Genomic DNA, 24,992 nt, shown 5'->3' with positions numbered 1-24,992 from the left:
GGGGGGGGGGCGTCCTGCTTTCCAAGTGCCATCAGTCTCCCTGGAACAGGAAAGGCTGGTTTCGCTCTAACCACCATCTCTCAGAGACAGCCTCCTGGAAGGCTGACAGGCTGCTTGACTCTTCTTGGCACCGGTACCAGGGACTCAACCACAAGTAACAGCATGAAGGGGGCCTGTCGAAAGCTGGCGGCTCACTGCCAACACAGCCACGGGCGGGCTGCTGTTCCTGCCTCTGCTGCTCCCCCTTCTGAAGGGGCCCAGGCCCTTTCCACTGCACCGGGCACGAGGTAGAGCCCGGGCTGCATCTGCTACTATTTACAGAGCACCAACTCCATGCCACGCCCGGTGCTGGGGGCTGGGGGTACACAAGGGAGAAGATCCCTACGCTCCAGAGTGTCACAGATTAAACAAATGAATCATGCAGAGGGACAGGCTGGCAAGTGCTATGGGGAAAACCAACCAGCGGGGAAAGGAAGGGGAAGGCGTAGGACTCGAGTTCCTGTCCTCTCCTGAGTCTCAGTTTCTTTGTCTGTAAAATGGGTACTAGCAGCACAGCTGGAAAAAGGGTGATGGAGGAGAGGTCTGGGCACAGAAGGCTGTCCCACAGCAGTAACACACTGGCTAAAATGTCCACGTGGAAAACATCAGATCTTGATCGCCCACAACAACAGAGGGATTGGCTGATTGCCTGGTACTGCCAGTATCATGGGTCCCTAGTGATGTCCAGGTGTTTGGGGCCAGCTTCACGCACACAGAGCTTGAACAGGAAGCTTCTGCACAAGGCAAATCTCATGGCTGCAAGGTCAGGGTCAGGCCAGGCGGGGGCTGGACACACTCTGGGAACCCTGAGGAGAGGCCTTCAAGGGCAGGTGTGTAGGGACAGGTGGAGTCTGGCTGGCTGAGAGAGGACAGGGGAGTGGGTTCCAGTGGGTGGCAGAGTCTGGCAGGCCCAGAGGGCTCTGTTGGTGGTGGTCGAGGTGGTCACAGAAGCCCAGAGGCCTCATCATCGTGGAGATGAAAGTCCCTTGCCTTTCCCTGCTCCCTGCAGACACCAGGCTGCTCTCCCACTCTGCCTGCTTTGGATGCTGACTCCTCTTTCCCTCCATCGGAAACTCACGCTGTGCTTCACGGCTGAGCTTGGTGGATGGGCTCCCCAGTTCTCTGGACAGAGCCAAGGCTCCCAGTGGCCTTCAACATCCTGCTGCCCCAACCCCCATCACCAGCTCCCCTTTGCTGGTCTTTGCTCTTCACTAGTCTGGGAGCTTTTGTGAGGGAAGGCAACAACTAGCTCAGAGGGTGGCACAGAGGCAGCATCTGGTAAGTGTTTGCTCCATCAATGAGCGAACAAACACACCTGAGTAATGGAGGCCTGAAAGACAGGCGAGGGCAGGCCAAAGGTGCCTGAAGCCAGCCACCGAAGTTCTCACCGGGGGACCACAATACCCCCAGTCTGGCCTGAGTTCTGAGACTGACTTGGCTACAGACACTGATGCTGTCACTGTCTGGCCTCCAGCAGAGCCTGGTTGACAGGGCTGAGCTCTCAGCCTGCTGAGATCAAAGGTGGCCTTCGGTTGCAGCAGAAACGGGCTGGGTTGGTGAAGCTCTGCTTCATACTCTTCTGGAAGCCTCCATGCTGGGATAAGAAGGGAAGTTCTCCCTTCACTGCTCGGGCAGTTCTGCTGTCCACAGTGCCCAGAATCGAGCCGGGATCAGAGCAGGCATTTGAAAAATGTGGGTCAAGTGAATGAATGAAATATAAGAAGGAATGAATGACTAGTCCTTTCACATGTGGTTTGTGGATAGCATCGCTGTGCTCCAGGTCCCAGTGTGCCTCAGCTAAGAGCTGAGGGTGGTGCCGTGAGCCCAGGCACACTGCCCCAGCCTGCAGGCTCCTGCGCCACCCCGTCACATCGCCCCCACCCATAACGGGGGCAGCAGCCCAGCCTCCCTGAGCACAAACCACAAATCCTCCCTAGTGTGCGGCTTCGCTCTATTGTCACATTTGGTGCTTCTACTCCCTGGGGTCTGGAGGAGCAAGCCACCCGGGGTCCACATCCCTCTCACATCCTCAGACCTTCCTGTGCGCCCTGCCAGCACCTGGGAGCCTGCAGGATGGGACAGGGAGGCCAGGTCCCCTCCAAAGCGTGCTGGTGCCTGGATTTAGAAGCTGCAGCCTCAGGCTCCTGACGTCCGTCTGTCTTGGCTCTCAGGAGGGTGCGTGGTGGGGAGGTGCAGGGGCTGTGGGGGGAGGTGGCTGGGTCCTTGATGCAGGCCCTGAGTCTACAGAGGGCTGCGGGGGCACAGGGTGGAGTGTACCGGCTGTAAGTCTTCTCCATTAGGCGTCATGGTCTGGTGCCAAGGGCCTGCTTGGGAATCCACAGGGTGAAGACCTGCTTGTTTCCCGCCCAGCCACGGCCCACAGAGAGACCCCCTGGAGGCAGGCAACGGCCACCGGAGCAGAGGGAAGTGGCAGGGATGGAGTATTTCCCTGGCTGCCAGGTCACCTCGCTGTCCTCCTCTGGGTGTGGAGGGGTGGGAAGGAACAGAAACACCCTTGTGGTAAGCCTGGCACTGCCCAACACACGGCCTTCCAACTGGCTCTTCCTAGGAAAACAGACCCACTGCTGCTTCGCCAAGCTGGAAACCCCAGGGGGCACGGGTAGGCCGGGCACTGGGGAGGACGGACGTGTCCCCATCGCCTGAACTGGGAGCCACCAGCTTCCTTCCTGGCCTCGAGGCTTTGCCCTCTGGCTAAGTCTGAATATGAGATCACAGGACATCCTCCCCAAAAGCGGGTAGGGGAGGGATAGCCTGGGGTAGACAGCAGCATCCACTTGCATGGGCCCATGGCTGTGTGTGTGACTGCCTCTGGCTGTGGCCCCATGAGCAGGACCTGAGTCCTGCTGCCCACATGCTAAGGCCTCCTTGGGTTGGAAAACCAGCAGCCCTCAGTAGCCTCGTGGGGCCGCTGAGAACATGCCAGGTTCTGGAGTCACCTGGGACTGGGGCAAATTCTAGCTCAGCATCCCAGCTGACTATGCACTTGGGGTGGGAAGGTCACTTGGCCTCCTAGAGCGTCAGGCTCCCCATCTGTGAAATGGAGCTATGCCAGCCAGGCCGGGCTGGCTCAGGGAAGGAGGGAGGAAGCTGAGATCCACCCCTTGGGATGCTCAGGGAGAGTGCTCCTGTGTCCCCACTGTGCTCCATCTTCCCCCATTTCCAGGCACCCGAGGCCCCCTCAGCCTCTCAGTGTCCACGCGGGGCAGAGAAAGGGCAGGGCTGTGCCCTACAGCCGCCCCCTCTCCCTTACCTTGCTGGTGGCAGTGGCTGCTGAGCCGGGCAGCACAGGTGTGTTGGTGACCTGCACGTTCAGGTAATTATTGTCGATGAGCGGCCAGGCGCCCTGTACCTTGCAGGTCTGGAAGCGGTCTGTGAAAGTCCTGAGGTGCGGGTCCCCGAAGAGGCCACAGTGAGTGTAGTTGGGGGTGGCTGAGTGCTTGTGAAAGCTCTTCTCATAATGGCAGATCTCGGGGCTGTCCGAGCGCTCCTGGCTGTCTCCGGCTGGTGGGAGCGTGCGCAGGCGTGGCTGCGAGGTGGGGCCATCCTTGGAGCAGTTGTGCTGGCTCATGAGGTCCTCTATGCCATGGACGGCCGAGTGGTAGGCCAGGTCACCCCGGCAGGTGCGGGCTGTCCGCCGTGTGCACAGGGCGTAGCTGCGCAAGGCTGCGCAGAACTCGGGGGTGTCGTCCGAGGCTGGGGCGTGGCTGCCCGACGTGGCGCTCCAGAACTCAGAGTTGCACTTGAGGATCTTGCACGGGGAGGTGGCTGAGGAGAAAGGAATGAATAGGCTGTCTGGGTGCAGTCTGGCAACTCCAGCCTCTGCTACCATTTGTGGGGCAGGGAAGCAGCCACACGTCGCACAAGGACATCTCATCTAGGGCAGAGCCACCCACGCCACACACAGATGGTGAAAAACTTCTTGCGAGTGGTAGGAAAAGGGGTCCTTTTACCCAGCCTATAGCGACCCCAAGTGGACAGGCAGGCTGAAAGGGAAGTGGTCACTGTTTGAGGGAGCAGGACTTTGGAAGCTGACAGGCCACCCTGGGGCCTTTGACATTTATATACACTTTCATGGCCATCCCCAAGAATTTGGGCTAAAGCAATAGGAATCTGGCAGGGAATTAGCCCCACTATTAAATATATGTCCCTAGTCCTGGTACTGTATGACCTTATATAAATGACCTCCTGTCTTTGTGCCCTGTTATACTTATCTGGAAGATAGGATAATGTGTGTGAAGTGATTTATCACATATAAAGGATTTAGTCTGGCCCCAGGATTCACAGCCAAAACTCAACGAATGTTGCCTGGTATGAGTGCTCCATTAGCCCTGGCCATAGAGGAGCTGGCTTCCCTCAGGCTCACCGTAGCCCCCATCCTTCTCTGTCCTGCTCGGAGAAGCAAGCTGAGAAGCAACTGAGAGTAGTAACCTTGGATCCCTCACAAGCTTTGAGACTTTAGTGACAATTAGCCAAAATGACCATGCCCCAGAACTATGGCTTTAACACACCTAATCTCGACACATAGAACCTGCCCTTTTCTGGCCTTCCTCTGCACAGCCCATAGTGACCACAAGGGACTAGGCACACACCTGCAGCAGAAGTTTCTACATGGATTCCAGGAGAAAGGGGCCAGCAGACCACCTGGGAGATCCAGCCTCTGGGGTCACAGCCCAGTGCTGGCCGGGGTGTTCTCCAGCGGGGAAAGGGAGCCTCAGCACTCCTGTCGGGGCCACTAACTTGGCCTGTGACCTCAGAAAAGTCAGTTTGTTTCTCTGGTGCTGGTTTTACCTATAAAATTGAGTTGCACATAAAACCAAAAACAGACATATTTGAGGGCAGGCTAACGCAAGCACAAGTACCTACCTATCCCAGCAGCCTTGTGTGAACCCAGTCTGCACTGTGCAGCCCTGGACCTGGGTGATCTCTCTTGCCTCTGCACGTGGGTGGGCACCATTCTACTGGTGCATAAGTCACCTTCCCAGGTCACAGACCTGAGCATGGGGGAGTCAGTGCTCATCTGAAATTTGGGCTCTCCCCTTCATGTGACCTGTGTTTGCCATACTGCCAGTAACAAGGTAATTTCGGGTGATACGTAAGTGAACACTTTGTCTTTTAATTTGAGAAGTCATACCTTTATTTAAATGTGCATTAAGAAAAAAAATTGCTGGGTATGGTGGCTCATGCCTGTAATCCCAGAACTTTTTGGGAGGCCAAGGCAGGCAGATCATATGAGGTCAGGAGTTTGAGACCAGCCTGGCCACCACGGCAAAACCCCATCTCTACCAAAAATACAAAAATTAGCTGGGCCTGGTGGCATGCACCTGTAATCCCAGCTACTCAGGAGGCTGAGGCACGAGAACTGCTTGAACCCGGGAGACAGAGGTTGCAGCGAGCTGAGATGGTGCCACTGTACTCCAGCCTGGGAGACAGACCAAGACTCCATCTCAAAAAAAAAAAAAAAAAAAGAAAAAAAGAAAAAAAAATTGATGTACGAGCTACAGATTTTCCATTTTATTAGCTTTATTTAAATTAAAGTATGCTCACTTAAAGGGTCAGGTTAGGTAAATGACAGTCAGGTGGTGCCTGCTTGATATGGTTTGGCTGTGTCCCCACCCAAATCTCACCTTTAATTGTAATAATCTCCACATGTCAAGGGTGGGGCCAGGTAGAGATAACTGAATCAGGAGGCCATTTCCCCCATACTGTTCTGGTGGTAGTGAGTAAGTCTCACGAGATCTGATGGTTTTATAAATGGGAGTTCCCCTGCACGTGCTCTCTTGCCTGCTGCCATGTAAGATGTGCCTTTGCTTCTCCTTTGCCTTCTGCTATGATTGTGAGGCCTCCCCAGCCATGTGGAACTGTGAGTCCATTAAACCTCTTTCCTTTATAAATTACCCAGTCTTGGGTATGTCTTTATCAGCAGTGTGAGAACAGACTAATACACCACTGTAAAGGGGTGCTATGGCAGATATGTGGGGAGCACTGGTGAGATCCCCCCATGTAGTCTTCCTCCCACACAGGTGTGCTCCTGAGGACAGGTCTCCTTCCCAAGGTAATGAGAAGATTCTCTTGCTCTGTTGTCTTCATGTCTCCTTTACCTGTACAAGATGTGGAAGGGCTCAACCTACCTGTAGGCTTCGAAATGTTGATGTGGTCTGTGTGGGACAAGGTAGATTCCTTGCTGCCCCCTGATAAAGCCAGTAGAGGAGGTGAGTGGAGTGGGGTGTATAGGGAGGGAGTACTATGCAGAACAAGCGTTTGGAGGGACCCAGCGCACAGGAACTGACTGGTGCAGCGGCCTGCACAAAATGCCTGTCCCGACAGCCTCATTAATTCCAGGAGCCGGGTGTGCTGACCTGACATTCTGCCTCCTCAGAATCATGCAGATGTGGGCATCAGAGAAAATCAACCAGAAGGAACACTGGTCTCCTGTTAACTGATGGCCACGCTCAGGCTCTGGTTTACCTCTGGCCCTTACTGCGACCAAAGTAGAAAAAGGACACTGCCTGTCCCTTTAGAGTAGGCCCCACTGCAACACAAGCAGGAGCTGTACTGTGTGCTCTGACTCTCCACCAGGACGGAATCTGGTAGAACCTAGGAGAGCAGGGACTGTGAAGTCCCAGCTGGCTGGCTCTGTCCCAGCTCCGGCGCCGCAGGCGGTACAGGCCTTCCCCATTGCATCTTCCCGGTGCGACTGCCATCCCCAGCTCAGGGGAAAGCTGGGCTCTGCTGGGCTGACTTCTTGCCCAAGTCTCACTTCGAGGAAGTGAGTCAGGGCAGGACATGAATCCAGCCACTGGATCTGTGAGTTCATGCCCCTGCAGCCACACATCATCACATAGCCTCATGAGCACACTCCCGATTCCCTCCACCACGGGTGGGCTCCAACCTCTCCTGCAGGACCCATCTTATGACACTGTGCTCCCACCAGCCTCCTGGCAGTGTCAGGCCGGTGCCCAGGTGTGGTTCTACACTCCAAATGGGCAACTCCGCAGGCTCCTGAATTTTAAGCGGACTGGCTTTGTGATCGGGATCTGTTATCTCCACAGCCTTCAAAACTATTCTCAGAGCAGCACCCCAGTTACAGAACTCTGGGGTATGTGGAGAATTCATGACAGAAATCCCACCCAGGTACTCCGGAAAGGGGTCCCTCACATGCTCCAGGGCTGTGGAGTGGGATCCGGTAGCCCCAGATGAGGCTGTACTGGGTGGCCCGGGACCCAGTTCAGCAGGCCCCAGCAGGCCAGGGGTTCTGGAATTTTACCAAGTTCCCAGGAGAGGCCCATGCTGCTGGTCTGCGGACCACTTTGAGTAGTGAGGCTTCAGAGTTGGTTCACCTTCTTTTCAGCAGTCACAAGGGGCCAAGCTAGAGCCTGATGGAGTCCCGCCAGCCTGGAGTGTGTGAAGGCAACATTTCCCCAGGATGGGGAGGCGGCTGGTGGCGAAGGTTCAGAGAAGGGGGCTGCAGGCAGAGGGGTGGTGAGAGGCAGACAGCCCCCCAGGAGCAAACAGCGGGGATGTGGCTGCCTTACCCCTGACGCAGAGCGGCTAAGAAGCGCCTGAGACAAGGCCCTTTCACTTCTCCATTCCACATGGGCACCTTCTCCCGTTCCTCTCCTCCTCCCAGAGCCCACCCACTCTAAGAATAAGACCACCCCTCACCCAGCAGGCGTAGCTGTCTGCCTGCCACTCAAAGATGGTGGCAGAGGTCACTCTCTGGAACCCTTGCACCCAGGAACCAGGGTCCCTATCTCCCCCACTCCTCTGTAGGCTTCAGGATCCTGGTGGTGGGGTGAGCTCCTTGCCTCACTATTCCCTCCAAGCTCTGCTAGCCCCAGCTCTGGGTGGGATGAGGGCCAGCACAGGCCCCGAAGGGAGGTGTCTGGTTCAAAGTCCCACTCTGTCCCCTACCAGTAGTTTCGGGAACTTGACTCAGCCTCAGTTTCCTTAACTGTCAAGTAGAGACTGTGTCCACCTTAAAGCGTCGCTGAGGATATGAAGAAATGTACATGGCGTGCCTTGAGCCCCAGGTGCATCCAACAAACAGGGTCCCCCACAAAGGCCACAGTGGGGAACAATGCTTGCTGCCCCCAGAGGTCAGAGGTTAGAAGTCACGGGCTTCTGGGACGGGAAGGGCACTGGAGGGAGCCTCCCCTCCCTGGTCAAGCTCCAGCAGACATGACATCTCTCCTTTTCCCTCCTTCCCCAGGGTAGGCCCTGCTGGCGCTCACTCTCAGGGCACAGTGCATTCCACCTGGATCCGGGTCCCCCAACTCCTGGCAGCTCCTTCAATCCACTGACTGCCCAGGATCAGTTAACGGTCATGACTGTCGAGGGGGCCTCGCTTCCCATGGGCACCAGGTGGCTTTACCCCACTGCCTCACTCACCCCCAGGGAGAGCGCTATAGACTGAATTTTGTCCCCCTAAATGTGTAGGTTGAAGTCCTAACCCCTTATGGGACGACATTTGGGAGGTAATTAGGTTTAGATGAGGTCATGAGAGTGGAGCCCCCATGACAGGGCTGGTACCCTTAAAATAAAGACACTTGGAAGAATGCCAAGCATTCTCTTTCCCTGCCCCCTCTCCCACCTCCTGCCATGTGAGGATATAATGAGAAATCCACCGTCTGAGAGCCAGGAGGAGGGCCCTCTCTCCAGAACTGGACTATGCTGGTACCGGATCTAGGACTTCCCACCTCCAGAACGCTGAGAAAATAAATGTCCGTTGTTTAAGCCTCCTAGGCTGGGGTATTTTCTTATGGTGGCCAAGCTGAAGAGACAGTCATAGAGGGAAACTTGGCCGCCTCCCTCCTCTCCTTCCTGCACCCTCCCAAGTCACCTCTGCGGAAGCTGCCAGTATCAGTGGAGACATTTGTTTGGCCAGAGACCAAAGGGCCAGATTGACTTAACTTCACCTACCCCATTTTCCCATTTCCTGACAAGGACGTGTTTTCGCCCAGGGATTGCTCAGGCCTGGGAGGATTCCCTTGGCTCTTCACAGGGAGGGACTACGGGGTGGCACATCGAGCTCTCATCCCTCTGCTGGGAGACTTCTGTACCCCACAGCCTGTGTGGTCCAGTCTCCACACCCTTCCTCCTGACAGAGAGCACTTGGTTTCCCACCTGTCACAACCCCTTCCTTCCCCAAGTTTTCACGGCATCCTAAAATGCCTCTTCTGCGGAGACATTTTCTGGGAAAAGATACAGTCAGAAACTGGGTTCTGAAGCACAATTTCAACAAGTTTGCCTTTGTCCTTGTTAATGAGTAAATGAAGAGACCTTGGATTCTATATGAGAAAGAAAAATAAGGATACCTGCAATTGCCCCACCCAGAGAGAACTGGGGAGAATTCAGTGTTTCCAGGCAACAGGTGAGATGTTCTCACGGGGCAGTGCCCAGTGGGAGGGTCTCACCGCAGTGGTGGACCTTACTGTGGTGGGGCAGAGCATCGAGATAGACTCCAGCTCCACCACTCCAGAGCTCGGTGACTGTGGGCAAATTCCCTGACCTTTCTGAGCTACAGAGATGCATGGGCACCTCACCACAGGGGTGTTAAAGGGACTGCAGGCACTAATGTGAGCAAAGCCGGGAGACTTGGGAAGGAAGCTCTGTGACAGCCAGTTTTGTGTTAACTTTGTTTGTTTAATCACAATTTATGGGAGAGGCTGAGCTTAACAGCTATTGTGTATGGAGCATTTACTGTGTGCTAGACATTGTACATGTGTCTCCTTTAGCCCTTAATACAGACCCAGGACTGACTTATTATCCTCATTCAACAGACAGGGAAACTGAGGCCTAGAGGCATTAAATAGCTCTCCCGCAACCCCACCCCCCGGTACCCTGAAGGGGGCAAGGTGCAAACCACAGCCCTCGGCCCCCAAGCTGCGTTCTCCTCCTCCTTCACACCTCTCGGATTTCCACACACTCCATACCAGGCAACACATACGTGCTGCAGGGCCACAAAAGATGAACAAAGACAAGAGTTCTGCCCTTGGGGGCCTCACTGGGGAAGAGGCTGTGCACCTAGGACTGCATAGGGAGGTGGGGTAGGTACATGGGCTGAGCCTCACCTCAGAAAACAAAACATGATCATGATAATAAAATACCCTGCGCTCCTGGGGCCTGTGCAGGTGACACATTGCTTTCCTGTTGGATCCTCGCTACTGCCCTGATTAGAGGGTAGGAATTTTTATCTTCATTTTGCAGATGCAAACATGGAGGCTTCGGGCTGGAGCAGGCCTGGGTCACACAAGTGGAAGGGCTGGGGCTGAGATGGGCAGGCTTGGAGCTGTTTCTATGCTTTTCAAAACGCCTATGTCACAAGTCCCTCCTCAGGACACCAGCTGAGACTGACCCAGCTCCCCCAAGGCCCAAAAGCATGATGTGGGTCTCCTATGCAGCCACAGACCCATCTGGTCTCAGGGTGGTAACCAGACGCCTCATCAATTCTGGGCCCTCCCTGCACAAAGGCCTATGCGGAGCCCACCAGGAGCAGAGGCTGCTGCCAACTGACCCATCCCGATTTCTTGGTTTTCCCAGGTGCCCCAAACTCTCAGCAAACTTGGATCCAGCTCTGCAGATCTTCCTAAGAGTTTAAGAGGCTTCCTCTCTTCCAAAGCTCAAGGGAATGACTTGGAAAAGGTCACTGACAGTGACCAGCTGGGACAGAATAAAGGGTGCCTGTTCCCCTCTGCCATCTCTCCATGTGGAAAGGCAGCTCTCTGGGAACCATGGGTCCCAGAAATGTGTGTGTGTGGCCTCATTTCCCATGCGAGGGGCTGGGCAGTCCCCACGGGCAGTGACTAGAGTGAGGGGCCCTGACCTCCATGGTCATCCAATCACCTTGCCTCCAATGCACTAAATCACCAACTGCAGCCCCCCACCAGAGGTCAGGGACCTGAATGAAACCTGGTCTGGCATCAAAAGCAATAGCTTGGTATCACCTGCCAAAGAGATCTCAGAGGGGTTGATTTTTATGTGCTGTATCTTTATAAAAAGTAAAAGACCCCAATTCCAGGCAATAAACCTTAGACTTTTCTGATGCAAATGTCCATGGAAAGAAGGAAGGAAAGTTTGAGAGCTGAAAAATAGATCTTACAGCAACTCCCGCAAGTGGAAGACGAAACCTGCTTTTCAGAGCAAGCCACGCTGAACACAGAGCCAGCTGCCCCGCAGAGTGTGAGCTGAGCACACCTGCCCAGTACTGCAGTCCAGAAAGTGGCCCCTTCTAGCTCTGGAGCCGCCTCTTGATGGATCCAGGATAGCCAATACACACAGAACCAGGGGACTGAAAAACCTAAGAAGTTTCCTGAGCTTCCATTTCTACCCCAGCCACTGAGTGTGTCCTTGGGCAGGGGTCACCCTCCGGCCCCTTGTTAAGCTTTGCAACCTGGGGTTCGACCTCAGAGACACAGACACAGAGCTTTATGCCCCTTATAAGCATACTATGTGGTATTATGCGCACTGCATGTTTTGTTTTGATCCAGGACTCTTGAGGTCTTGAACTTTCAGGATTAGCTATGGTGGGGCAAACAGGAGAATCCAGAAGCCTACAAAGACAGTGGTCTGGCCCTCTCCAGATCCAACAACAGAAAGCCCCCAAATTTGTCCCGGAGCCCCATGGGGTGAGGGACTCGGCTCAAGGGGTGATGCCCAGGCAATGCCTAGAAGACAGAGTGGCTCTCAGACCCGATGGGGGTGGGGTGGGCCCTTGGTGCTCAGGTCGGGACCCCTGGCAACCATCTGACCCATTTGCTCCTGACTTGAGCAATCCAGGCCAGAGCTCACGGCTTCTCTGTGCAATCAAATTTATCAAAGAGCCCTAACAATCACTCTGTGACCAAAAACAATGGTTACTTTTCAAGGCATGCCATGGAATTTTAGAACCTGGGAGCCTGCGGATGCCAGAGGTCATTGGTTTACACAGCAGGAAATCTCCCTGCAGCACTCCTGCCAGGGCAGGGCTGGCCCCTCCTGCTCTGGACAGCTCCGGCTGTGGATGCATACTGCGGCATCCCAGGGACTTCCCCTGGCCCTTGTCTAGAGTCACATAGGAAACGGTGAAGTAGGGTGGCTTTGTGATTGTCGAGGACGGCCCCTCAGCTTCCCTGCGCCACCTTCTTGGTCCCTCCAGCTGCTTCTCTCTTTGGCTGTCACTGGACTGTCAGTGTCACCCATCTGCCCTTGCATAGCTCAGGTTCCTCTAGGAGGTGGCTGCTGAGCGGCCTCTTCCCCACTGGCATGTCAATCTCCTGAGGGCTGAGGACCCCCATCTTTGTCCTGGCATCCATACTCCATACCCAAAGTCTATCAGGAGATTTACTTATTTTTTGACATAGAGTTGCTCTGTCACCCAGGCTGGTGTGCAGTGGTGCAATCTTGGCTCACTGCAACCTCTACCTCCCAGGTTCAAGCAATTCTCCTGCCTCAGCCTCTCGAGTAGCTGGGATTACAGGCGTCCACCACGACGCCCAGCTAATTTTTATACTTTAGTAGAGATGGGGTTTCCATGTTGCCCAGACTCGGTCTTGAACTCCTGAGCTCAGGTGATTCACCTGCCTTGGTCTCCCAGAGTGCTGGGATTACCGGCGTGAGCCACCATTCCTGGCCCCCTATCAGAGATTTGATGCCTTTTAAACCTCCCACCCAGGACCTTGTGCATGGGAGATGCACTTGCCCCACAACCCACATAAACGTATGTAGGTGACATTTCACTCTTTTGGGGAGGTAGGCTCCAGACTGCCTTCCTCATGGACTGAGATAAGGTAGAGATAAAGAAAAATCACAGCCACACAGCACGTCTGACTTAGTTCTTTTCCTTTCAATAACAACCTAGCACTTCTGAGAATCAGAAAGATAGGGCAGGGGGCTTGGAGCACCAGCTGCACCAATGCAGGCAGGATGAAAATATGCACCAATGAGGCTCTAGCTGCTTTCAGAGACCTCCTTTGAACTGTTAATCAAGCCCAATCTTTCAGAATAATAGCCTGATTATTACTGCCCTGTTTGCATAACAAAGAAGCCCAATAAGACTTATTTTGCAGTGCACAAGGGGGTGTGAAGGATCGACCCTGAGAAAGGAGTCCTAGGAATGCAGTGAGCCGCTGCAGAGCCTGAACCCAGGAATAAAGACAATGCAATTTGCCACCAAGAAAAACTCAATAGACCAATAAATTACCCGCGTGCAAAGGGATTAGATCAGGTTTCAGTTACTGTGTAGGAGGGGTGGGGTGAGCCGGAGAGGGAAAAGACCTGCCCTCTCTTAAAGGGGTAAGGCTCATTTTGAGTGCAAGCCCCAGGGTCGAGCTGTTTTTGTCTAACTCTGTGGCCTGCGTTGGAACTGCCTGAGTTCAATTACTTGCTCCAAGTTCTGGACCCTTGTATGTGCTGGGCACTGTGATTAATGCTGTTTCTGGAACAAACCCCAGTTAATCTCTGTGCTCAGGTAGGGTCAATCACATAAACTTCTAGAACACAAAGCAAACATGTTTCATCCGAACACTTAACAGCAACAAAGGTTTAAGAATGGAAGTATGAGAGGGTATCAGGGAAGTAGCGTTTCAACGAGGTTCTGAATTTGACGGGTGATGCAGGGCAAAGATCCGACGACAGGGGCCTCCAGAACAACTGAGCTTGGCAGGAGGTGACATGCTGGCTGGTCAGAGTGTAGTCAGGAGTTTGGGGTCAGACACGGAAACCTAGAGTGCCACCTGTGCCCATTAGGAAGCAAATGTCACTCAGTCTCAAACCACTTTGCTCTGTGGTGCAGGGATTCTGCAAACCCCATCTCTTTTGTCGCTGGGTTCCCTGTTAAATTTCCCCATGAGGAGACACTAGATGGCGAAGGGAAGATGGGAGGCAGGAGACAGGCTTACCTGCCATCCCCAAGGCTGTTTCTCCCACCACTGCCCAGCAACGACCCTTCTTCCCCATCAGAGTCCCGGGCCCTCCTCCAAGCTTGCCTTCTTTCTGTCCCTCTGGCTGCAGGGGTTGAAACTGCTTCCGCCACTCTCTGTCTTAGTGGCTTCTCTTTGCCCTTTCAGTCTTCCCATGCCCATAACAATGTCCTCTGTGGAAACATCCCGGGTGGGTTTTGCTTTTCTGATTGGACCCTGGCACGCCAGCTTAAGGATTTCTACCTTTTTCCAATAGATGGCAGGGAGCCCCTGAAGCATTTTCAGTGAGCACCCAGGGCATGATCAGAACACTATTTTAGGAAGCAGTGTAACTGAAGAGGCGATGGCTTCAATTAGGATGGAGGCAGGCGGAGGGAAGGGAGGGAGAGCAGTTTAAAAGAGAAATCACTGCCAGTGCCTGTGGAGACACTAGCCTTGAAGCCTCAGACCTCCCATGTCCCCTTCCTCACTGTCCACCTCGCCTGAGCAGCAGATGCTGAGATGCCCTTCTTAGCAACATGCCACGTTCCCCGTTCAAAGGAGGTGGAGGAGGGAGCACTGAGCCAGGGGCTGGCCAGCTCCCACCCACTGAGACTCAAGCTGCCACCCCTCTCCACCCTCTCCTGTCCTTTGTGCCTCAGTGCTGGATCTCACAGGGGACAGTAACAGACAGACCTACCACCCATATGTGGCAAACTCTGGCCAGAGCAGTATTCAGGAGTCTCCTTGAGTTGAGATGTCTGAGGCTGCCTGTTTGTGTCACTCCTGCAGGAATTTCACTGTGTCATCCTGGTGTAAACATCCAGGTGTTTGGCATCAGATACCGAAAGGAACACACCCAGGTGAGCGCTGGATTCTTCACCAGGTGCAGTAGACCCTACCTTTAACCTACAAGCAGCCAGAATGTGTCACCTTTTCTAAAAGGCATTCCTCCCTGAGTCTAGCTCAAGAATGTCCCAGGGAACCTGTGACTCCAATGTGGCTCCCACCCTTTGAATCCACTGGAAATTTTCTAGGAGGTTTGCTCTAGAAACCAGCCACAGGAGAAAGAGGGAGCTTCTTACAGAACCTTAGTTAACTGTGGAGGTGGGGGGAGTTCAGTTCGGTGCTGGGGTCGTGGAGGGGTAACTCACAGCCACATGAGCAAGGGCAAAAGTGGCCGAATGCCACTCATGGAGCTCAGGCAGGAGGTACTGCCTGTGTCACATCCAGCCGGGGCTGCTCTGCCCCAGCCTCACTCATACCAAGTGGCTGCACGAAACCACACTGTATGCCAAGGGAAAGGGTACACCTCAGCTTTCCAAACTGCCCTCCCATCCCTCAGTTCCTCCTGGGGCCACGTGGAGGCAGACCACAGGCAAGTAGGATGGTGTGAGAGTGTGGTGTTCACCCTCTGGCCCAAGGCCACAAACAGCTTGAGTGGGGGGCTGACAGCTTCTCTAGGCAAGAGGGGCCCTAGGCCAGCAAGAGCTGGACACAGGATTGCATGCCAGCGCCATCCTGTCTCAGGGCAGAGTTAGATAAGCTACTCCGAGTTCCACGAGATAGGTGATTATAGGCGGACATAACTTTCCAGATGTAAATAATGCTTGCAGGTGAGCACTTTGGTTCTCCAGCTTTGAGGCATAACTCCTTTTCCTGAGACTAGGGCTGGCGCTGCCTCTAGTGACCCTGGGCTCCTCCGCTTAGCCTGCGGGTCTAAATGCCTTTGAAGTGGTTTTTCTCCTTCAATGCTGCCGGCAGGCAGGCCTTCCTCCTTCACCTTCTGTGTGTGGGGGGATATGCAAATGCATGCCAGCTGGGCTCCTGCCCAGCCTGTGCACACACGTGTGGGTCTGTGTTCATGTGGCATTTCTTAGCACAGGGAGCAACAATGGGCTTCCTTCTGCGGGGACCTCGGTGCAGAGGCATCACTAATCGGTGTCTGGGTATTCTGCCGGCTGGAGTGAAATGGTGCACGAAATGAATAAATAGGCAAAACCCAACAGACATAAATCTGACTTGGGAAAATGTGCACAATGACAACTCTGCCAACTTGTCTTCCTGTGACTGGGTGGTATCGTCCTCTTTAGAATGTTATGCCATGGTGAGCAAGAGGCAGAGGGCCTTTAGGAGGAGGCAAAAATCCTAGATCCTTGGAAAATGCATATCCTCGTCATATCCCTGAAGTCTATTTCTTCTCCCCCATCCCAAGTCTTCTTTACCACACAGTACAGAGTCCAATATACTACATGGTAAGTTTTTTTTTTTTTTTTTTTAAGATGGAGTCTTGCTCTGTTGCCCAGGCTGGAGTGCAGTGGTGCAATCTCGACTCACTGCAACCTCCGCCTCCCGGGTTCAAGCAATTCTTCTGCCTCAGCCTCCTAAGTAGCTGGGATTACAGGCACACGCCACAATGCCCAGCTAATTTTTTGTATTTTTTTTTCCAAGACCACAGGAAAGCCTGTTTTTGTTTTTACTGGAGGCTCAGGTGGCACATGACAGATCATAAAATGGCTTCAGAGGTTGGGGGCCGGGAGAAAACAAAAATAAACTTGGGGAGGGAGGGAAGAAAAACAACCAGGAGGGGGTTAAGAGCTGCCTGGTTCCTTCTCAGCCTGAGTTAGGGGAGGGGGTTGGTGTCTCTGAACAGTAAGGATGGTTCCCTTCCTTCAACCCTTGATAAGGGAAGAAAAAAAAAGCAAAAGGCTGTTGCTTTGACTCTCTTGAGTCTCAAGGAAAAGGTGAAAAGACGGTGTTTTGATACCATGAATTGTGGGAAAGGTGGAGCAGGGTACTGGGTAGGGTACAGGTCAGTTGGAAAAACTGGCAGATACCAGATGGCAGCTCTGGGTGTCCTTTGAGTTGGAACCACTCCAGGATGGTGGTGGTGGGGTCCCCACTGTTGATAGGGGCTGAGGTCTCAGGGGCTGCCCGGGGCGAGGGCCCGCTGCTGTCTCCACTGGAAGTAGGGGCGGTTTCCTGGGCCCTGGGGCTCAGGCCGGGAACCATCAGCAGGCCCTTGGCTGGGCTTGGTCTCACCTTCTCCACCTTCCGTAGTAGGCTGCCGAGGTGGCCTGGGGCGGAAAGACCTTTGGTACCTAGGCCGAAATTGGGGTCGGGGGACCCGCTCATCTCCCTGCTGTTGGTGCCCCTCCAATGGGGTTCTTTGGGTTCTACCCCATCAGTGCCCTCTGTAGGCTGCTGCTGGTTGGGGGGCCGAGGGCCTCGCGCAAACCGCCTCGGTAGAAGGGTGGGGGGCGCCGTCGTCTGGGCCGCTGCCCAGAGTCTTCAGCCCGCTCCCCTTCGCTGCTAGGTTCTGTCCCCCATGAAGGGACCTCTGCCACCATGGGTGGTGGGGCAACTGAAGGAGGCCGGGGGATGAATCAGCGGAATGTATGTGGGCTGGGGGCATAATGACTGCCCTTCATGGGCACCTCCCCAGGCCCAGTTACATTAGCGGCTTCTGTGCCCTTCTCTCCTTCCACGACATCAAATTCCACAGTCTGCCCATCTCCAACGCTGAGCAGAAACTTCCCGGGGTTCTTTTAATAGCTGTCTGGTGAACAAAGACATCTTCCTTGGTGTCATTCCTGTTGATGAATCTGTAACCATTCCGGACGTCGAACCATTTGACAGTGCCCAGGACTCGGGTTGCCAGCACCTGCTTGTCCGCCTGACTCCGCACGCGGGGGGCTGAGGGGCAGGGTGGGTGGGGGCGCGGGTTTCCCAGGCCACTGTCGCTGGGTTGCCAGGGGTGCGGGGGCCAGGCGCCAAGGGGGTCCCTGCAGCGGGCCCGAAGCGGCTCCGCCCCCACCGCGACTGCCCACCCCACCGCCTGCTTTCTGTGACTCCCCTGCGGGCACTGGTACCACCACCGCTACCACCACGGGCACCGTCGCCGGGGGGACAGCTGTCGCCACCGCTGCCGCCTCCACCTCGCTCATCCTGCCGGGTCCAGTACCGGCCCCCACCACCACAGCCGCCACCGCCCAGTTTTTTGTCTTAAGACCAGGTTGGCCAGGCTGGTCTCAAACTCCTGACCCTCAAGTGATCCACCCTCCTCAGCCTCCCAAGGTGCTGGGATTACAGGCGTGAGCCACCGAGCCTGGCACTACATGGCAAATTTAATGACACATTTATCCAAAATCTGTGCATGGGAAAAGGGCAGGAGTCTGGATTCTACTTCTAGCTCTGCCATGCAACTAGCTGTGTGTGCAATGTGGGGAAAACTTCTCTGACCCTGTGTTTTGTCATCAGTGAAATGGGAATGTCCTTAAGGCATTTAGCAGAACGCTTGCTACACTGTGGCCACTCAATCAAAAGAGCTTTAAAAACTATTACTCTTCTTCAAATGACCCTACTTTGTAGAGAAGAATATAAAGGTATTATATCTTGAAAGATGTTTGTGAAATGTTCATTAGTGACAGCTGTCTGTGGGAGGTTGGATTTTGGGTTATTTTTATTTTATTACTTATCCCTTTCAGCCTTCAGAGTTAAAAATGAGTACTGTTTTTATAACCAGAAAAAATTATTTTGGAAAAAAACTTGAGTATCTGGAAAAAGGAAAAAAAAAAATCCTGTGGTCTTTGCCCATTGAGCAAAACCCAAAACAAACAGAAACGCACACAAAAACCCAAGGGCCCTGTAGTTCTCAGGACTGTGGGTGTGCTTGGGGTGGGTGGAGAAAAGAAGGGCATATAGAAACAGAAAGGTTCCTGCTTTTATAAACAGACCTGGTGCTTTACAAGAGGACAAAAACGTAAGGCCCATGAGGCACCAAGCCCAGGAGGTAGCTCAGTTGTCAGCAACCAAGGTAACAGGTGCCCCCGGCATCGGGGGTCTGCACTGGACCCCTGCAAATGGCACTGAGCTTGGAGTGGTGAAACTGGGCAGTGCCCAGAGCAATGCCTTAGAGCAGCCAGGTGTGGTGGGGTGGTATATGGGGAGTCAAGGTGAGAGGAAAGAGGTGACCTAGGGCTTGAGGATGCACTTGAAGCCTTGGAAATGAGTTTGGGAAAAGTAGGGGGCCAGGAGTCAGAAGCCCTCCCTTCTGATGCTCCAAAGCAGGCCATGAGCAGCCATGAGCTCCTGGGCAGGAGTTTCAGAGTGATTCATTTGGCACCATGGCGAGAATCGGGGGAGGCAGGCAGGTCCTAAGCCTGTCCACTGTTGCAATGGCAGCAAGGTGACAGAGGGAACAGGCAGGACCAGGAGGAGGAAAGATCCACAGCCCCAGGTGATCAGACTACATGGAGAGGCCCACTTCACACCCAGGACTTCACGGATCTGGACAGGGGAGTCCCTAACAGACACAGGCTAGGCATGAGTCCAGGGGACAGGAGAGGATAAAACTAGGGTTTTATCTAACTGTCCTGGTGTGCCAGGGACTGAGGATAGTTCTCAGGACATATAACCTCCAGTTGTAAAACTAGGAAAGTCCTGGGCAAACTGGGATAAGTTTGCTACCTTCAAAGAAATACTACCTTCAATTTAAGGCTAGTTGAATTTTTGCCAAGCAGCAAAAGAGCATGGCCCCGCTAACTGCTACTCTACCAACACCTAAAGCTGGGGTTCTCTGCCCAGTTCTAGGCCTCGCACATTCCACCAAAGACAAAATCTCTTAACAGGAACTATACTCCCTTCAACATGTAAACCGGTCCCCACCTTCAACCTCTTATCTTCCAAGGCCTCCTCCTCCCCATCTCATAGAGTGGCCTTATCTGTGCCCACAGAGCACCTCTCCCCACCTCCCATCCTCTGAGCGCTGGAGTGACTACTAGCAATTTCTCCAACTTTGCAAAGACCTTTCCCTTCTTCAGATCACAAGACCAGAGATCCTTTCCCTTTCTCCTCAATTCACCCTCAGGGCCTAGGGACTGACCATCTGTAGAATTTTATGTGTGTGCTCTCCCTAGAAGCCAATGCTCTGTTCTGCAGATGCCTTCACACACTGGTTGCGAGCTGGCTGGTTCTTGCCACTGAACATCAACTCCAAATCCACCTTTTAAAGCCTAACCCCAAAGTGATGGTATGAGAAGTAGGAGGGATTTGGGAAGTGATTAGGTCATGAGGGCGGAGCTTGCAAGAATGGGATTAGTGCTCTTATAAAAGGGACCCCGCAGAGTATCCTCACTCCTACCCTGTGAGGACAGAGTTATAAGGCACCATCTACAAGTCAGACATCGAATCTGCCAGCACCTATTACTCTTGGACTTTTCTGCCTTCAGAACTGTGAGCAACAAATGTCTGCCATGTATAAGCTACCCACTTATGGTATTTCGTTACAGCAGCCCAAACAAACAAAGACACTCTCCCCTTGGGACACAAAGTCCTACTGGGAGAGCAACAGTGTGGTCAGCACTGATGCATTTTTGTTTGTTTGTTTTTGAGACAGAATTTCATTCTGTCACCCAGGCTGGAGTGCAGTGGCGCAATCTCAGCTCACTGCAACCTCCACCTCCCGGATTCAGGCGATTATCCTGCCTCAGCCTCCCGAATAGCTGGGATTACGGGCTCGTGCCACCACATCCAGCTAATTTTTGTATTTTCAGTAGAGATGGGGTCTCGCTATGTTGGTCAGGCTGGTCTCTAACTCCTGACCTCAAGCAATCTACCCACCTTGGCCTATGAAAGTGCTGGGGTTACAGGCGTGAGCCACCGTGCCTAGCCGATGCATTTTTGAATAGCAGCTTTGATAGAAATAGTCTCGTTTCTATAGCCACACAGATGTGCCTGGATACTGCAGAGGGCCTTGATCTCCCGAAACCTTAGTTACCCACCGAGGACTAACATTTCTAAAACAGCTGCAGTTTAAAAGTATAAGGGGAAGAAAGAAGGAACAAAGAAAGGCTGGAGTGCAACAGTTCTTAGAACAGCAATCCTCAAACTTGAGCATGCATCAGAATTCCCTGGAGGGCCTGCTCTAGAACACAGACTGCAGGGCCCCAGCTCCAGAGTAACTGCTTCTATAGTTCTGTAGTGGGCCTAGAACTTGCATTTCTAACCAGTTCCCAAGAAAAGCAAATGCTGCTGGTCCAGGGACCACACTTTGAGAACCACTGTGCTGAAGTACAGGACCCATACATAGTGAACAGGAAGCCTGGTGACATGTCTAAAACATATACCCGGATGGATTTATCTTGGAAATCTTTTCAAAAATGTCGCAATGGCTTCAAAGTTTAAAAAGCCATCTATTAACTGTGATTTGAGTAGGATGCCATTTGTGGAATGCTCTTTTAGGAATCCTTTCTGGCGTCCCTTCCTAGATAGACGTGAGTACTGTCTGCCTGTGCTGTCCCTAAAGAATCACGTAAACAGACACCCTTCCAGCCCGCTTGACAGTGCAGGGGCCCTTTCTCTTCACCAGGCTGTGGTCTGCCTGAGGGGCTTAGTTACAGGGCTCCAAAGGTTGTCACTGAGTCAGGAACACAGTAAGTTGGCCATCCCCATCAAGTAAGTAAATGCAAACACTCGAAACACACAAACGCTCTCAGTGTAGCTGAGGTGAAGGCATCTTTCTCCACATAACTATGTTCAATTTAATTTGCACTCCTATAGGCTTACTCCTGGCAGCCATTCAAGCTGACTAGCACAGAACAAACCGAGGCTTTCACGCAGCTGCTCGGCCAGTTTCCACCTGTCTTCAACGGGAGAGGCCAAGGCACACAGGGGCCCCCAGTGTGTCTGGGTGCCTTGCACTTGCCGGGGCTTTCTTTATTTCTTGAACTCCCACCTTGCTCTCCAGACCTGCAAGTTTTCTAACTTTATTCCTAAGTGGCCCCTCTCCTGGTCAATGTGTCAAAGAATGAGACAGTCTCTCTTTGTTGTGGAAATTTTCCATTTCATCCCTTACTTATGAAACTGTCTTTTGACCCACGTTTCTAGAGCACACAAGTTTTGCAGCCCCCAGTTTATTTAGTTTTGGGATACTGGAAGCTCAGTTTTCAGTAAGGTGGGCAATTTTGACTAAACGCAGCTGTCAAGCCCTCAAATAAGAAGAAACATTAGCCAGCTGGCATGACAGGAGAGCAGCTATCAGTTCTATCGGCCAGGTTTTAGTTACCAGCCTTGATGCCAAAAAGAAATGGGTTTCTTGGAAACAAAAGTGATGGAATTTGGGCTGTGACTTATATAACCTACCAGTGTTCCTTAGCCTATGTCGGGATACTTTAAAATAAAAGTTTTTAGGATGGAGAAATAAATCGAGAAATAACAAAAACACCACCACTCAGGCCGTGCAACCTGCTACCTCTGGGAACTTCTGCCAGGCCTTCCTTTCCTCTCTAGCCCCAAAAGTTAACAAGTGCTGCAGCTTTAAGAGCAGGAAGGTGTTGTTTTAAGGGCCTCTAAGCCCCCCTTCTCAATTTCAGCTTTGAGCTGAGATCACATCCCCCACGGCAGCCAAGGGACAAAAGCCATTTATCAACCCATCTGATAAAACTTCCAATGGGCTGGATCTTTATCTAGACCAAACCAGGAATACACATTGCAAACTCCGGCTTTTCCAAAACGTTGACTTCTTTTTAAATATTAAGGGTGATTTTTATTTTTATTTTGAATTCTTGGGAGGAAACCAAATTGGCTTGTTCTGCCAGACTCTGAAGTAGGTGGAGAAACTGCCTTTTAAATACACTGGGGGTGGGGAGAGGGCACCCTGCTGTTAGATCCCCTGTGGAGGTTTTGATATTCCAAGCTGAGTACTTTTTGGGGATACCAAGATCTCTCCCCCCACATCTTGTCCTTGGCCAGGCCTCCCAATGGAACCCAGGTCTGGAGAGCAGGTTGCGACTCTCTGGGACCTTCCTGGGATGCGCAGTGCTAAAGCCGGACGCACAAGTCTGAGCTGGCGCTAGGGGCCAGAAGCAGGGCTGGGACTAGGGGGTAAACTGACCCCTCGCTCCCTACTATTCACTGTCTGTGTGATCCGCCCACTGGGAGCCCCAACTCGCAGCCAGGTCGAGCCAGACCTGCCCAGTTTTGCCAGTTCCTTGAAACCCAGTTGGCTGAAAAGCAAATCAAAATAACCCAATCCGAGTCTAAACTCAAGTCCTTTCTTGCAAAGCTCAGTGGTGCGCGGGGGCTACGGTTCCACGCCCGGCTGTGGCGCAAAACAAGCTGAAATTTTTTCAGAAAGACACCTCTGAACCCCGAAAACACAATGGAAACGGCTAGGAGATCCCACCTTGCCCCGGGGAGGCCATTTGGCTCGTGACATTGTGTTTATTTGTATTTTTTAGCAAGAAAAAAAAAGGGTATAAAGGGCTTAACTGGCGTTTTCTGGCTGTGAGCAGCATATGGCAAAAATGAAATAAAGTTTTATGAAACATCATAAAGAAAACAGGCCGGGGATTTAAGTTGCGTGCCTCCCCCCTCCCCCCGAAAGGAAAAAAAAAGTAAAGAAACTGGAGCGTTTGGGAAGGAACAAATGCTTCTCTGTGGAGTTGGTCTCCCTTCCCCCAACAAAAACAAGAGGTCTGGGCTCGGAGGAATTTGAAAGCAGCGATCTGCCAAAAACATTGTGAAAAACTATGGGGGATTCATTGGAAACAGATGGGCTTTTTCAGCTTTAATTCTGAAATTCTCTCCCTTTCTGACACAATAAAAACAAACAGGGGGCGACGCAGAAAGTTATCAAACAGGAACACCAGCTCATTTGAGCCGGGCCCGTGGGTGTCCCCGCGTGGCCAAATGCGTGGAAACGGGACGAGATCTCCGGGGAGGGGGCTGTCGGGAACTTGGCTGGGACCTCAGGGGCGCCCCTGGCTCCACCCCTGGGCACCCGGCAGGTTTGCAAACTGCTGGGCGAGGAGCTGAAGAGTGTCCCCAGCACCGAGGGCGTGTCTCCCCTCTCCCTCTCTTCCCGATCCCCTAGGAGGCACGTTACCAGCACCCCTTTTCTCGGAAAAAGGGAAGGGAGTGAGGCACCCCCGGCCTCTGCGCCCTCCCCACCCGGTTCCTTCTCACTGCAACTCGGACGGGGTGCCCTCTCCGGGTTCCCCAAGGGCAGGCATCGCACCCACAACGGGGTGCAGGAGAAACAAAGACCCGTGGAAATGGGAGGCGGGGTCCGGAGGACGTCTAGAGAACCTGAGCCCGGACTCACTCGCGCAAATCTGGCCCCGCATTGGTAGGCGGCCCAGGGACCCGGCCCCACGCGCCCGGCCGGCAGTGCCTTACCTGCGGGGAAGCTGCAGAGAAGGAAGGCGAGGGCCGGCCAGAATCCCAGGGCTGAACGTCCTGCCCCTCTCCCCATACCCATCCATCCAGCTCGGCCTGTTACCACTAGCCTCTCCCTGGAAGAAGAGTTCAGAGAAAAAGGAGAAGAAAATAAATCACGCTGCGGAGAAAGGGCAGCCTCGCTCCGCCGGCGGGAGCAGCGAGCCGGGAGGCTCGGTCCACCACGGCCGCGGGCGCCCGGCGCGCTCCCCTTCCCGCGCCCGCCCCCCGCGCGCCCCTCCCTCGCCATCCATCACTCGGTTCCCCGCCAATGTCGACGCGGCCCAGCGCCCCAGCCGCCTGCGCCCCGCCCCCTCGCGCTCGGGTTTCAGCGAGGCCGGCGAGGTAGCGGGAGGCTGCCGGGTGGGGACTCAGGCTGCCCGGCTGCGGCGCAAGCCCTGAGGACCTCGGAAAACCACGGCCCTAGATCAGAGGCAGCGCCACGCTCCTCGACCCTCGCGCCATCTCCCGCCCGCGGCTGTCCTTGCAAAACAGGCCCAGCGCCCTTGGGAGGCCCAAGCCCCACAGGGCATAAGGGAGGCAGGGCGCCCCCTTAATCCCCTCCACAAATATCCAATCCAAGTAGAAAACCGTGCTTGCAGACAAATCTCAGCCCTACTTTCCAACCAGACTGCCGACCCCAAGCTGCCACCGACGCCCCCTGGCTCATCTGTCGCACACGGACGGACACCGGTGTAGGAGGCTGAAAAATTCACTTCCGAGTTGTCTAGGTCTGGGCAGGTTGGCTCTCTGCATCTCAGCTACTAACGCACCTCGAGGTTCCCGCCCGTCGTGGCCCCGGGCCACCCATCCTGACTGCGCTTGGGCTGCCTCCAGCAC

General features: G+C 53.7%; 1 protein-coding gene across 2 annotated transcripts in view; it reads right to left on the bottom strand.

Moving 5' to 3' along the window:
* RGMA (repulsive guidance molecule BMP co-receptor a) overlaps positions 1-24,992 on the bottom strand; it is a 46,934-nt gene that overhangs the window by 5,523 nt on the left and 16,419 nt on the right. Inside the window, exons 2-3 of one of the 2 annotated variants that reach the window (XM_033188898.1) lie at positions 24,114-24,229; positions 3,311-3,825 (exon numbers count right to left, since the gene is read on the bottom strand). In XM_033188898.1, the coding sequence (XP_033044789.1) occupies positions 3,311-3,825; positions 24,114-24,229 (631 nt within the window). The remainder of the gene's footprint in view (positions 1-3,310; positions 3,826-24,113; positions 24,230-24,992) is intronic. The other variant, XM_033188897.1, reaches the window with a different exon arrangement.

Source organism: Trachypithecus francoisi, unplaced genomic scaffold, assembly GCF_009764315.1.
Source record: "Trachypithecus francoisi isolate TF-2019V2 unplaced genomic scaffold, Tfra_2.0 Lachesis_group3, whole genome shotgun sequence".
Lineage (NCBI taxonomy): Eukaryota > Metazoa > Chordata > Mammalia > Primates > Cercopithecidae > Trachypithecus > Trachypithecus francoisi.
The sequence above is the reverse complement of the archived record's forward strand: the minus strand, read 5'-3'. Positions and strand labels throughout refer to the sequence as shown.